We start from the raw sequence: 15,194 nt of genomic DNA on the forward strand, positions 1-15,194 counted from the left end.
GTTGGTTTTCTTCCCATCTTCATGAAGGACATACCTTACCTTATCTAGCCATCTTACAAATGAATATTAACTACTTAGGAAACTAGGTGAGCAAGTGTTCATTTTCAGTAAAGATCCATCATCATTTTTGAAAAGCAAAAGTATATGCAGCATGCTTTTTCCATGTGGTTAAAGTGTATTGCAAGATTGTGACAGAACGCAATACAATATCTATTAAAGACTTCCAGGATACTTGATGCATCACTCTTTTTGGTAATATTTTTGTTTATCATTTAAAGCACACCAAATTATTAACAATCTGTTTTTCCAGAAATGATAAGAATCTAGGACTATAAATCTAATGCTAGCCATCTATGGTGACAATTCTCCTCTGTTACTTAATATTAGATTTATTTTTCTCCCTAAAGTTGCGTGGCTTGGGTGAATTCTAACAAATTTCAGAAGGGTGAAAAGCTAACTAGAACTGGGCATTTGGCCCAGATAAATCTGACTCCAGTACTATAAAAGGGAGCTGAAAGGGAACTAAAAAGTCTTTGACAAAAATTGTTGATAATTGGCTAAGGAAGAGAAACAGAAAACTTGGAGTGCCGTGAATGTTATTCTAAGTCAAAGAAAGACTCAAGGGAAGAATCAAGGTGCCACGAGGTTAGCACCAGTCTCTTTAATGCTAAGGGGAAAAAATAAAGTTTTATATCTATAAGGTTACAACAAAACCTCTGTTATCCAGAGCTCTTGGTAAATAAGTCTTTGTGACTACCTAAACTGCAGAAGCAAACTTGAAATCTTGGATTTGAAATTCTGTTACCTTACTGATCCTGCACATTGGTAACAGCCTCCTTCCTCATCTACAAATTGCTCATAATGTGATCCCTTATTGCACAGAGGTGTTATTAGTATTAAATGAGATGTTTCTTAATCTGACTTCCTAATCAAACAATAGATCTTTTCATATTGCTATGCATTTATCTATCTTATACAAATTTATCTTAGATTTTTAATAAATTTATATAGTTAGCTACCTATATAGAATATTGTGTATCACATAGTTCTTAATAAGATTGCCATCAAAATAATTAAACACTGAAGGAAATGGGGACAAAAACACAAGAAGGGGTATCAATGTGTGAGATGAAATGTACCTTCTATCTGGCAAATATAACTGTAACCCCTCTATACATTAAAATAAAAATAAACATAAAAGATAAATACTAATAAAGTATAGTTAAACAACAATGACTTCAGTTCTTGTTAAGGTAGGTTTTACCATCAGGATTATTTTGAAAAATAAAATCAATATTTCAAACCTGTTGGATCTCCAGCCAGTGAGTTCTTTGTACTTAAAAGGTTTCACTGATATCATGGTCTTAGATCACATAGGAAGTGATAGAATCAAACTAATTTCTATCCCATTCCTCCTATTTCAGAGAATTGTCTTTATTAATTTGTGTCAATTTATTCAAAAGTAACAATTTTGAATTATTTGTAAACTTAATGCAGCAGAATAGTCTAAATTGTACAGAATTCAAGTTGCAGATAATTTTTCCCATAAAAACACAACTCCATGTCGTGGTAACTTATCAAATTATGGAGAGAACATTGCAAAGATTAAAATGTTGCATAAGAGAGAGAAAGCAGCATGAGTCAGGGGTTTGGGAAATATGAGTCAGACTAAAAGAAAGGAGCCAAAAACATAAGAAAACAAAGCCTAAGCAGAAATTCAGTGGACACCACAGTGTCCGATGATGTGAACATCATTGCCTCTATTAGGTTTGAGAAAAAATCAAATATGAGGTTCCATCACCAGGGTGTCAGTGTGATAAAGAGACTAGAAGAGAGAATTGAGCAGAGACCAAACAAGATTATTTAAAGCAACTGAGGTTGCAAAAGAGGGACTGACAATAGTATAAATCAATAAAAGGTAGTCTGCAGGCACATTTTTGAAGAATGAAAAAATCGCCAAATATTGCCATTAGCTATTCTTAATATATTAGAATGATGAAATGTACTGTGACATTTTAGGAAGTACATTCTATTCTTTTGTTATTTGCTTGTGTTAACAGTAAGCTATAACAGCACAATTCTAAACTGCTTGCTGTGGTATTCCTTTTGAATTTTCTAATCTCTCTCTAGGGCCTTAATGAGACTTTGAGCATTTTCTGTACTAAGCTCTTCACACTCAAGCCCTGCAGCCATGCTGGCTAGCTCTCTGCCCTTCCTCTCCTTCAAAGCAGCTGGGTCAATGTTTTACTAACGTGACCTCCCTTCTTAGAGCCTCCTACCTCCTGCCAATCCACACATCTCAAACAAATTGTATCTCAGTATTTTCTTTTGGCAAACTTTTCATGGATGTTCACTTTTGATGCTGTTTTACCTGCCCTAGATGCAATACTTTCTGCCCTCAATTGCTTTACTTTATTCCCATGGACTAATGTCTTGCCCATTTCACTGTGTTTGTCAGATCATATGAATTACTCTGCCTTTTTTTAGTATCATAGAACACAGATCCTACTTTCCATAAATTCACCTATTCTCAGCAAATAATAATGGCTCATCCATCAATTTATTAAACAAATATTTCTTAAAAATCTACGATATTCATGTACTATGCTAGTCACTAGAAATATATTTTCAGGGAAAAAAGACATAGATTTCGCCCTCAAAAAGATTAAGTCTAGAGCACGGAACATATATTAGTTAGAGGATTAGAAAGAAAAAAAAAAGTAAGCCTGGCAAGGTGTTAGTAGCTCATGCCTATAATCTGGCTACTTAGGAGACTGAGATTGGGAGGACTAAAGTTCAAGGATGGCCTAGGCACACACACACACACTAGACCCTTTCCCAATCAAGAACTGAACACAATGTCATCCCCATTGCTGTATGGCAGGCTGAGACAGCGAATTCTGTTCCAAACGAGCTGGGACAAAGAACTTCTCAAAATTTCATCTCCATAGAAAGAAGCTGGGTGTGGTAAGGACAAAAAAGTTCCCAAGATTTCACCTCCATAGAAAGAAGCTGAGAGTTGGACATGTTTCTATCATGAGAAACCATCAGTCAGCCCTCTGTCAAGGAAATCCTGTTGAGGCTTTCCTGGTTCTGAGTAAAGAAAAATAATATTATGGCAATAGAAGGAGTGGTATTTTGGACTTTTGTTGGTTTTTATTAAATTATTTTAACTCAAGATTAAAGTAATCCTCATTAAAAGCTAAAAAGATCTGACTCTGAAAAAGAAAGTTGCAGCTAGGCTATGGCGGCCCACCCCTGTAATCACGAAGCTGAAGCTGAGATCTGAGGATCAAAGCTCAAACCCAGGGCTGTGAATGTGGCTTAGTGGTAGAGTGTTCTTCTAGTATAAATGAATCCCTGGGTTCAATTCCTCAATACTACATAAACAGAAAAGGCCAGAAGTGGTATTGCGGTTCAAGTAGTAGAGTGCTAGCCTTGAGCAAAAGAAGCTCAGGGACAATGCCCAGTCCCTAAATTCAAGCTCCACGACTGGCAACAAAAGGTCAAAACCAGTCATATCAAGACATTCAAGTCTCTAAATAGCTAGCAGTGGAAGTATGGGGCTGAAAGGATAAAGTCCTAAAGATGTGAGTTAAAAAGCCAATTCAAATCCCAGTACCAGCACTCCCCATCCTAAAAAGCAAAAAGAATTGCATAGGTCTGTATGTTTTAAACCTATTTACTGATCCCACTGGAAATAGCCTATTTATCAAAAGAAACTTCAAATAAATGATGAAAAATAGGAATGCAATTGGGGTTAAGCAGTTTGCAAAGCACTATCTCAAGAAGAAAAGCCTCAGTTACTAGGGAGACCTCTTTAGAAAAGTAGCAGCCAACCCAAATCTTTGATCTTCTGCCAGCAGGGACAGAGAAAACTTGACACATCTGAGTCTAACATGGCTGTATCTCTCAGGGCTGTTATCACTGCAAGTACTGGCAAATGTTCTTGACATAAAACAATAGGAATTCTGCTGTCATTTCTGCATTAGTGAGTTATAAAGCTCTGAAGAAACCCCAGTAGAAAGGTTTTCATCAAGTGCATATAAGAAGATAACAACAGACATAAAAGGGGGCAGATATTTCACAGCAAGATTATTGCACCATTGCAATAGAAAGGACAGATTGTGATTACTAACTTGAAAGTAACAGTGATAGTACTAATAGTTTTCAAAACAAAACAAGAAATATACCGTAAGACTTAGCCAAAACTTTAGAATCAGGTTCAAAGAAGGTACTTTACTACCTTATAAATAGAAGTTGTTTTCAACTCTTCTCCCTCTGGAATCTCTCCTACCATTCCACACTAAGTTAAGTAAAATTACTATCTCAAGATAACTTCCTTGTACATTTATTACCTAAGCCTCCCACACTAAAACACTGACTAGTAACAATTCCCCTTCAATAAATGGGAGTAGAGAGAAGAATAACAAATGCAATACTAAAGTCCATTCTCTGAGCTTCTTTTTTTGTTGCTGTTGTTGTTGTCATTGGTTAGTCATAGTGCTTGAATTCAAGGCTAGTGCTCTACACCATTTAGCCATACCTCTACTTCAGTTTTCCAAGATTTATTGCAGGTAAGAGTCTCACAGCTTTCTTGTCCAGGTTAGATTTGAACCATGATCCTTAAATCTCAGCTTCTTAAGTAGCTAGGATTATAGGCATAAGCCAGCAGCACCCAACTCTCTTAGCTTTTGAAAGGAAAAGCAGGAATTGAGAGATCTAATTGATGGATCTTTTTTATCTCTTTTAATGGATTCTTGGCTCATTCTTTCTTCCAAAGCATCATCCTGAGCTTGACACAACGATGATTGAAGACCCTCTAAACCTGTCTTAGTTTTCATGCAAAATTTGCTACAAATATAGTTTTTATAATATTTTCAATGACGTTTAGTCTTCACTTGTTGGAGAACACTAAAATTGTGTGATACTTTTTATTTGTTCTACTTAACTTTATGATGTAGAAGATTTGAATACAAAGGTAATATAGCTAAAGCAAAACTGAATTTCTCTGTAAGTGGATTATAAACATGAGTATACACACAAATTCATGTCACATATCACATTTTTATCTGAAACAAGCTTCTAAATTATCTTTTTATGTTATGACTGAATATGTTTTACTTCTCTTGGAGCTGTGACCTTTATGATACATTTGGTGAATTACTCCCAGAAGTAAAATGCTTTTAAGAAATATATATTTCAAACAGCACCATACTAAATGAAGACAGTCTCCTATATACAAAGGTTTCCTCATTTGTGGTAGATAGAATGTACCTATAAATCTATAAGTAAATATATTATGTGGGGACATGGGGAGATGAATGAAGTTGGGAAGAAAAGAATGTAGTCAAGAATTCATTGTATATATCACAGAAGTAAGAAATGTTAGAGAAGGTGTGAGACAAAGAGAGGCAAGAGGTTGAATGGGATGACATTGAACAAGATGCATTATATCCATAAATTACTTTGTTAAGTGGCACTCCTTTGTATAGTTAAAGATAATTTAAAAAATTAAGATCGTGAAACACTTCCCAAAAAATAAATAAATCTACACCATTTTATTTCTCCTAGAGGCTTGAGATCCAGTTGAACCTTTACATTTTGAAATCTGCAATCAAATATTTATATATACATGTAACTCTACCATTTGCAAAAATAGCAACAGGGAATATATAATATTAAAATGATTACACCCAGTCATTGGGTAGATTCTTAGAGATTTGATAACAGAAATTGTCCAAAGTGCAATGTTATATATACATATATATTATATATACATATATAGTGGCAAAAGGAGGTTTATAAATTGTTTAAATTTTAAAATAAGAACAATATCATATACTCAAATTATACACATTTCTATATAATAAAAGCATAAAACCATCTCAGAGAAGTAATTAGTCATATTCGTAATGTTTCATTTTTTAAACACAGCCACAGGAACTGAGCTAAGCATGGCAAAATATTGTCCTTGATGCACAAACTGGCATCTCTCAAATCATTTTATGAGCACTTTTAATAATTTATCATTTTAAACATCTCCAGTATACCAATACTCCAGTATACCAACACTCTAATAGAGTGTTTTTAAAAATAAAGTAAAAATTCAGCTTCAGAAGATATAATCATATTGGACGTGGTGGTATATGCTGTGTAATACCAGCTCTGGGAGTCTAAGGCAGGAGGATCATCAGTTTGAGACTTCAAAACTTAAAAATAATCAAAACAGAGGGAACAATCTATGTGTTCACAAGAAACTAAAATTCTGTGTTGTGTGTCTTTGGCAGACATCGACGAGTGCACTGCTGGGACACACAACTGTAGAACCGACCAAGTTTGCATCAACTTACGAGGCTCCTTCACATGTCAGTGCCCTACAGGGTATCAGAAACGAGGCGAGCAGTGTGTGGGTAAGTCCCAGCGTTGGAAAGTAATGTCTTATCCTGAGCATCGTCAGGCAATCAAAACAAAATATTCATATATACAAAATAGCTAAAATTTCGTTCTCTTTCTCTTTTATTTAAGTACTAATATATTTTTCAACTACCAAGAAACCTTTAAAGTTGAGCTTATCCTAAATACAGAAGCTACAGATTACACTGAAACAGAAATCTGGCATATGAAAATGGGATAGAAAAGGCAATAAAGATAATTTTGTCTGAGTGAGTGCAGCATCAATACACTGGCAGCACGGACTTAATTCACTGACAAAGCATGGAGTCTAAGGTAAACAGTGAGGAAGAATCCCAGTCCCACCCCTGCATTATTTTAAGGACTTGATTAACTCTCTTAAATTCTGTCTGTCTTGTTGCCTTGCACATTGATCTTGTGGATAGCACTAATACCAATCTCAGGAGTTCACATATGGCTGTGCTTAGAATGGCATCGAGCCCCATGCCAACTGACTAGCTGGCATCATCACCTAATCAATAGTCATTATACTGCAAGCTTCTTTCAGAGTTGCAAAGTTCTTTTCGTCTCAAGCCTGGGCTGGACCTATATGTACAAACTGCACATGTTGGACTTCAGGGTCTAAGAGTGCCAGCTCTCTGAAGGCAGAAGCCAGGTTGGCTTGTGCCAATGCTGACTCCCCCAGCTCCAGAAGAATGCCCACCACCACATGGGCAACTTACAGTTCTCCATCCATTTATTTACATGCCAGAAGAAACTAGCATGAACTAGAGTCATGGCTCAAGTGATAGTGTGCCAGCCATGAGCAAAAAAAAGCCAAGCAATAGAACAAGGCTCTGAGTTCAAACCCCATGACACACAAAAAGAACGAAAGAAAGAGAGAGAAGCAAAAGAAGAAAAGAAAAATAATGTATCTATAAATAAGAGATCTTATCCATTTTACCTGATCTGTTCCAGAAACTACCTACATCATGCAATCCTCTTGCATTATCACTTACAGAATAGTTAAGTAGAAGTTTGAGAAGTTAAGACCCCAAGCCAGTATTTGTCAGAACAGAAATTCAAATTCAGTTTATCCTGAGACCACATGATCACATTACTTGTCTTTTAAAAATTCCAACACAACCCAGCATATCTTTGCTTTGTTTTGTTTTACTATAAGGCAGGATAACATGCATATTGTTGTTTTAGATTGACCATGCTATGTCGGGGTTGTCATAATGTAAGCATGAATTAATGACACATTATTATACTTTAAAGACTGTCCTAATTGTCAAGTTCTTAGCTGGGATTTTTTGGCTGGAAATATTTATCAGAGAAGGACACAGACTGGAACACTTCATCAAAATGTCTAAAGGGTATTCTTGAGGTCACTTGTTTAGCATCCTTTCCTTCCACAGTGTTCTTTCATTTGACCCTCACAAATACTTCCAAAGATATATATGGCAAGCCTTCATATCACATTTCACAGAACATCAAGAGAACAAACATTTAAATGACAGTCCCAGTCACCAGCCGAGCACAACCTACTTCTCCATTGTTTTAGTCATATATATATATATATATATATATATATATAATTCCATTCTTCAGTTGCTCTTTTCTTATTTTTCTCATTTTAAGCCCTGGCTCCCCAAACTGACCTTCTCAAGTATGTAAAATGGTCTTAATGAGAGTCATCCAATCCAGTCTGGTTTCTTTACAACTAAAAGGAGTCTGCAATCATCTTAATTACACAATACTGACCAAAGCATATTTGGAACACATACATCCTAGTATTAACAGGGAGAGAAGAATGGAAGAACAAGGAGCAGAGGGAAGAAGAGAGATGGAAGGAAAGTGGAGAGGAAGAATTATTTTTTTAATGAGCTCTTCACTAGATAATGCTTTGTAGATCTCCTCTGCCCAGAACTTGGTAAGTCGGTAAATTACTGGTTCTCTGTGTGTTTGATCACATAGATATAGATGAATGCACAGTGCCTCCATATTGCCACCAAAGATGTGTGAACACACCAGGCTCATTTTATTGCCAATGCAGTCCTGGATTTCAGTTGGCAGCAAACAACTACACTTGCGTAGGTAAGCCTTTTATGAATGATTTCTGTCTGTAAGAAAAGAATGGGGGGATGGGAACCAGTAGGATGCTGGGATCTGCCAACCTGGGCAGGAAAGTCCCTGAGACTTATATACAATAAACTACCAAAAAGCCAGAAATGGGGGCCGGGAGTTTGGCCTAGTGGTAGAGTGCTTGCCTAGCATGCATGAAGATCGGGGTTCGATTCCTCGGTACCACATACGTAGAAAAAAGCCAGAAGTGGTGCTGAGGCTCAAGTGGGTGGTAGAGCTCTCGCCTTGAGAAAGTTCAAGGATAGTGCTCAGGCCCTGAGCTCAATCCCAGGACTGGCAATAAATAAATAAATAAATGCCAGAAATAGAGTTGTGACTCAAGTAGTAAAGCACTAACCTGGAGCAAAAGAAGCTCAGGGAAAATCCCCATGCCATGAGTTTATGCCCCAGGACCAGCACCAAAGAAAAAAGGAAGGAAGGAAGAAAAATACTAGGGATTGAGTATGATAAAAGCACTTTACATGCATGTGTAAATGTGTGAAAATAAAATAAAACCTATTAAAGGGGAGAATAGGAGACTAATGAGAATAGAGAGGCAAATTTGATCAAATTATATGCATGTATGGGCTTATCACAGGAAACTCCCTTGTACAATTACTATATGCTAATAAAAGAAAATGAGAGGGAGAAAAAGAGGAAGGGGGCCTTCTAGGCATGGTGGGCATGCTATAATACTAGCTCTTTAGAGGCAGAGGCAGGAGGATTGGTAGTTCAAGAGAAGCTTAGGCAAAGGAAACGGTAGCACTAAGTCTCTATTTCCACACAAAATCTAAAACAAAAAAGCTCAAGTGGCAGAGCACTTGCTGAGCAAGAATCCCTGAGTTCAACTCACAACAATCTAAAAAAAAAAAAAAAGGAAAACTCTATGCCATGATATTTCTAGTTTTCTGTTTCTGAGTGAACTGGTTCCATCATTCTATTAGGCAATCATAAGACTGAAAAAAAAAATAGCTAATCTGTTTCCCAAAACACATCAAGATGTGAATGGAAAACTTTTTGAACCCAGGTTTTAGTTTTACCCTGTAGGTATATCAAAAAAATTCTTTTTTGATTACAGAACAAAGGATGAATATGCATACATCAGTTAGTCAACAATGTATTCTATAAATGCTGAAGGTGCCAAAGGGGTTGCTGGAAGTTCAAGTACATAAACTTTCCACTGAAAGCACATCTGATTTCTTACATGCTTCTCCCCTTTCAGAATGCAGTGTCACTGAACACAATTATAAGATTTGCTTGACATGGAAAAAAAATCTAGTGCAAGAAAAAATGCCTTTTCACAATATTTTCAGTGCCTTAGAGCATTGCAAAACTCTCTGCGTCCCAAAGGCATATGTTATAATTGTAATGGAATTTAACAGAAACCATTTAAGAAGTAATAAATAGCATAGATAAATCTTCACCACAGCATGCTGAGAGACTATATCACTATGAGTTTCATATAACACTTATTTATAGACCCGGCATTTTGAAGCCAAACAACAAAAGAAAATAGATCCTGGAATGTGTATTTATTAGAAGCATTAAATTCTTTTGGGAAGATTTATCAAACATCAAACTGTCATTCCTAGAGAAAAATCTTCTTGTATTTCTAAAAGAAGGATATGACAGACCTTTAAAGTTGTTCCAACAAATATGAAACTGAATGGATGGTCTCCAATAAGCTTCTGCAAGACAAAGAATTCAGCTGGGGAATTACTCACTTATCAGCAGATGATATAGGTATTAAAAAGGGGTGATATGTTCAAAGATATAATATATATTTAAAAAAACTTCTTGCAGATATAAATGAATGTGATGCCAGCAACCAATGTGCCCAGCAGTGCTACAACGTTCTTGGTTCATTCATTTGTCAGTGTAACCAAGGATATGAGCTAAGCAGTGACAGGATCAACTGTGAAGGTAAAAGGCTTTGCAGATGATGTGCAATAAGTGTCACATTTATCACTCTTTTTGCTTTATCTAATGTGTGCCATTTTTATTCTGGGAAATTCTACTCTAAAATCAAATTAGTGTAATTCAAGTTTAACCTTCACTTTTTAATATGTTACAGACAGCCAAAAAAAAACAGACTTAAGTATTAGAGGTAGATTGGGCATAATTATTAGAAAGGAAGCTCTAATGATTTGCATCTCCAGGTGTGACATGGGCACATGGGCACCTCCTTGGAGCTCATGATTCACAATTTGAGACCTCAACCCAGACTTTCCAAGTCAGATGTTGGATTTAACAAGAATGTCAGGTAGTTAGCATGCATACATTGGTTTGAGAAGAACCGAGGACATGTCAAAACATTACAAGAAAAATAAGGAAAATTGGCCCCTAGCTTTATTCCTGCCACTGTGTGACCTGAACACATTTCTTAAACTGCCTGCAATGCAGTTTAAGATTCCTTGTTCTAAAAAATTAAATTAAAAAAAAAAGATGTCTTCTATCCGGCAAATATCATGTAACCCTTCTATTAATTACAATAAAAAATACATGAAAAAAAGAATGCTAGGAACAGTACAGAAAATTGATGTAACTTTTTCATTTAATAAAAAGCATCTATAAAATTTAAAAAGATAAAAAAATTAAATTAAATTAAAAAAAGATGACTTGCTCTGCCCCTCAAAGTATAGGAATACAGTCATTCAGGGATACAAAGCATTTTCCCCTAAAGACTGGATCCTACTACCAAGGTTTCACCTCTAGAAACTGGCACAGTGGTGGACTTGAAATTCAAAGCCCAGAGGAACTGAGCAGCAGTCACCCAGTTACTGATAAGGCAGACACAAATCTGCTTCCTAGGTGGGTCTGCAGAGCCAAAATGAAGAGTGTCCACCATGAACCAATTCAATCTGTCCAGCTGGCATAATTAACCCCAGGGCTGACCGTACTGTTGACCAAAATTCCATGAATTTTATGTGAAATAAGCTATCAATATTATGAAGGCAGAAAGGGAAAAAAGCTGATGTGGCCCTTGAGCTCCTGATAAAAGTCCTTTTATTCTGTTTTCCAGTCTGTACTCTTTCTACTCTCTTTAGCTCGTCTAATATATTTATTTCCAAAGTAGTAACATAAAAGTTTTTCAAAATGCCCTTGCTTTTGTCTAATGACAGACATTGATGAATGCAGAACATCAAGCTATCTGTGTCAATATCAATGTGTCAATGAACCTGGAAAATTTTCATGTATGTGTCCCCAGGGATACCAAGTGGTGAGAAGCAGAACATGTCAGGGTAAGTTCATTGCTTTCATATATGTGAAGTGTTCTATTTGAGCCAGGAAAAACATAGGGGAAGTAATAGGATTCTGTGCAATCTCAAACAAATCATCAAACTTTTCTAAGCATCAACTTTCTCTGTTTGGAAAAAGAGAAGTATGAGAACAAAGAAAACTAACATGTATAAATGCTTTATAATCTTCAAACTTTGGAAATAGCACTGTTGCTCAAGGGGTAGGGCAATAGCCTTGAGCTGAAGAGCTCAGGGACAACACCCAGGCCTAAGGTTTAACTCCCACAACCAACAATGAAAAAAAATCTGCAAACTTTGAACCATTAGTATTTTTATGAAATCTATTTCATAAATGAATAATACTGGTATCTCTTGAGGGCCCAATCACAATTGGAAAGATTTCATAGAAGAACAGTAAAAATCTTTTCTTTAAAAACAAGGAAGAAATCAAGAACAAAATGTCACTATTTGTATAATAAACATATTTATATAAGTGTTATATCAATGTTAATTATAATAAAACATTACACCCCAGTGGCCTTACATATGAAACCCTAATTCAGAGAAATATTAGTAAAATATTTAACCAATTTCTTTGGAATTCTTAAAGCATCTGTCTATGTGTTTCTGATCATAAATGAATTTAATACTCAGCAAAGAGAGAAACAAATTAGTGTTTGATCTGAATATATAAAATAATTTATATCTTAAGGCAGAAAATGCACTGAAATTGCAAACAAAGTTTATAAGTACCATTGTGTTAAAAGTAAAATTGAAGGTTTTGATTCTGGCCTTATTCCAAAAACTTTATCTCGGATATGAAACAACTATTTTCCACAGGTTTGCAAAAATGAGAACTATGGAGGCCAGGTGTTTAGCGTAGTGGTAGAGTGCTTGCCTAGCATGCACGAAGACGTGGGTTCAATTCCTCGGTACCACATACATAGAAAAAAGCCAGAAATGGTGCCTCGGCTCAAGTGGTAGAGCTCTAGCCTTGAGAAGCCCAGGCCCTGAGTTCAAGGCCCAGGACTGGCAAAAAAATGAGAACTATATATGCATATGGGAGGAGAGTAGAGGGAGGGAGGGAAGTATGGAAGGAAGGAAGGAAGAAGAGGGGAAGAGTGGGAAAGAAATAGAAGAAAGATAAAGAGAAGATAAAATATATATACAGACATATGTTCATCTAATATTTAATACTGTTAGTTTCTGAAAAGCTTTTCAGAATGATTAAGCTGTCAATTACACTAGGCTATAAATTACTCTATTTAGTAATAACATTTCAGCATTATTTCCTTATTCTGCTGTTGGACTACAAGTTTATAAACCAGTCTCAATTTTCCCTGTAGCTAAATATCACTTCTTTAAAAAAAAAAAAAGAAGAAGAAGAAGCCAGGTGAGGTGGCTCATGCCTGTAATCCTAGCTACTCAAGCGGCTGAGATCTGAGGATCAAGGTTCAAAGCCAGCCCAGGCACAAAAGAACCAAGAACCTGAGACACTTATCTCCAGTTAACCTCTAGAAAATGGGAATTGGGGCTTGGCTCAAGGTAGAGCGGTAGCCTTGAGCTGAAGAGCTCAGGGACAAGTTCAAGATCCATGACCCACCAAAAAAAAAAAATGTGTGTGGGGGGGGTGAAGGAGTCAGTTGTGATTTCTGAGGAATCTAGATTTTCTGTCTTTAGTCCTACTCAGTCCAAGAAGAAACTTCTTGTAATTGACACTTGGAACGTGTGTAGCTTTTCCATTCTCCTCTGGATTACAGATAAGTTTTGCTCGTTGGAAGCTAAAATAAATTTTTCCATCAAAGACAAAATTGTTTTTTCCTATTTATAGTAACTTGCAATGATAAGATGCCTATCGTTATGTGAATTTGAACTGGCTACTTACTTGTTTTCATTCTATTTCAAATGGAGATGTTGTCTTTCTTGCCCATCTCTAAAATGTGTATAAGGAGCAGCTTAATTAATTTACATTCATCATCAAAGCTAAATACTCCTATGCATTAATGATAGGTGGCAAAAGTATTAAGAGGTGATACAGCAGCCTTTGCCCACAAAGAATTAGTAATGTAATGGAATTTTTTAATGCACAGATTTTAATACTGCCAAGCAGAAAGCAATAAAGGCCCTTAAATGTGAAGACTGCTTATAAGATCATATTCTAGTGCCTGACCTATCAATACATGGCTTATAATAAGGACTCAGTAAATTACTTGTAGAGTAAGAAAATTAATGAATTTTAACTGGATAAAATATAAAATGGAAAAGAAGATAAGCTTAGGTAGGGAAGTAGATATTAATTTCTACTGTTGTTATAAAAGTATGACTTACGCTGAGTGCAATGGTTCACACTTGTAATCCTAGATCTACTCAAGAGGCAGAGATCTGAGGATAGCAGTTGAAAGCCAGCCCAGGCAAGAAAGTCTGTGCAACTCTTATATCTAATTAAATACCAAAAAACTGAAAGAAAAGCTATGGGTTAAGTGATAAGAGTGAGTGAAAAAGCTCAGGCGCAGCTTGAGTTCTTCTGCCTGGTAATAATTATATAAAATAAGTAATTGTACCCAGGCCCTCAGTTCAAGTTCTAGTACTGGCAAACAAAAAAGAAGTATGAGTTACTAGTAAGACTGTCTTTCCAAATGTCATCTAGGATTTCCTAATAGCCAAATCTAAAATCAGTCTTTGTCCACCCAGGCCTCCCATAGTCCTCCTTTTCAGGGCATTCCCCCTCCACTTCATAGGCACTACCTTTTCCTGGTTTACCTCCTACCACAGATCCCTAAATGCTCTACTTTATAGCTCCTATTCCACTGTGCCTCCTCTGAACCTGACTCTCCCAGAGCATCAACTATCCTTGCATGCTGCTGCTTACTAAAACATTTTCTAGCCTTTTTCTTTCACCTATTCGTTTTCTTGGTTTCCCTTGCTGCTTTGCTACCATGGAAAGCTTTCCCCACCCTAGGCATGAAAATTACATCTAGCCATTACACTTCAAGGATGGTTGATAAGCCTACTCCTTCACTAGAGTTTCCTAATTTTCCAGGCAAAATTAACCAGTTCTTCAAATTTATATGTGCATTCTGTTTTTGAACTCAGTTTTACTTTATAAGTAATTGCTGCCACATCTATTTTCACAGCTTTAGCATCTCCCTGGTGGCAAGAACTGTTGGGGAATTTTGTTTGTTTTTGCTTCACTTTTATGTAAGCAGACTCAGTATTTAGCATTTGGCTTTGAATTCAACAGGGGGATAATCAGGGTTTTTTTCCCTTTTTATTTTTTTTAATTTTATTTTATTGTAAAGATGATGTACAGAGGGATTACAGTTACATAAGGTAATGATTCATTTCTTTTCAAAGTGTTACCCCTTCCTTCTTTCCTCCCCCCCCCACACCAAGTTGTAAAGTTCATTTCCAACTTAGTGCCTAGTGAGTATTGCT

General features: G+C 36.2%; 1 protein-coding gene and 1 long non-coding RNA gene across 5 annotated transcripts in view; one reads left to right on the forward strand and one right to left on the reverse strand.

Moving 5' to 3' along the window:
- Positions 1–15,194, reverse strand: part of LOC150060726 (uncharacterized) — a 173,370-nt gene that overhangs the window by 73,571 nt on the left and 84,605 nt on the right. The window lies entirely within an intron of this gene.
- Positions 1–15,194, forward strand: part of Efemp1 (EGF-like fibulin extracellular matrix protein 1) — a 62,515-nt gene that overhangs the window by 40,705 nt on the left and 6,616 nt on the right. For both annotated transcript variants that reach the window (XM_090336891.1, XM_090336890.1), the window contains exons 5-8: positions 6,291–6,413; positions 8,374–8,493; positions 10,324–10,443; positions 11,643–11,762. In XM_090336891.1, coding sequence (XP_090193017.1) covers positions 6,291–6,413; positions 8,374–8,493; positions 10,324–10,443; positions 11,643–11,762 — 483 coding nt within the window. The remainder of the gene's footprint in view (positions 1–6,290; positions 6,414–8,373; positions 8,494–10,323; positions 10,444–11,642; positions 11,763–15,194) is intronic.

This window comes from Megascapheus bottae, chromosome 7, assembly GCF_031878675.1.
Source record: "Megascapheus bottae isolate mThoBot1 chromosome 7, mThoBot2.hap1, whole genome shotgun sequence".
Classification (NCBI taxonomy): Eukaryota; Metazoa; Chordata; class Mammalia; order Rodentia; family Geomyidae; genus Megascapheus; species Megascapheus bottae.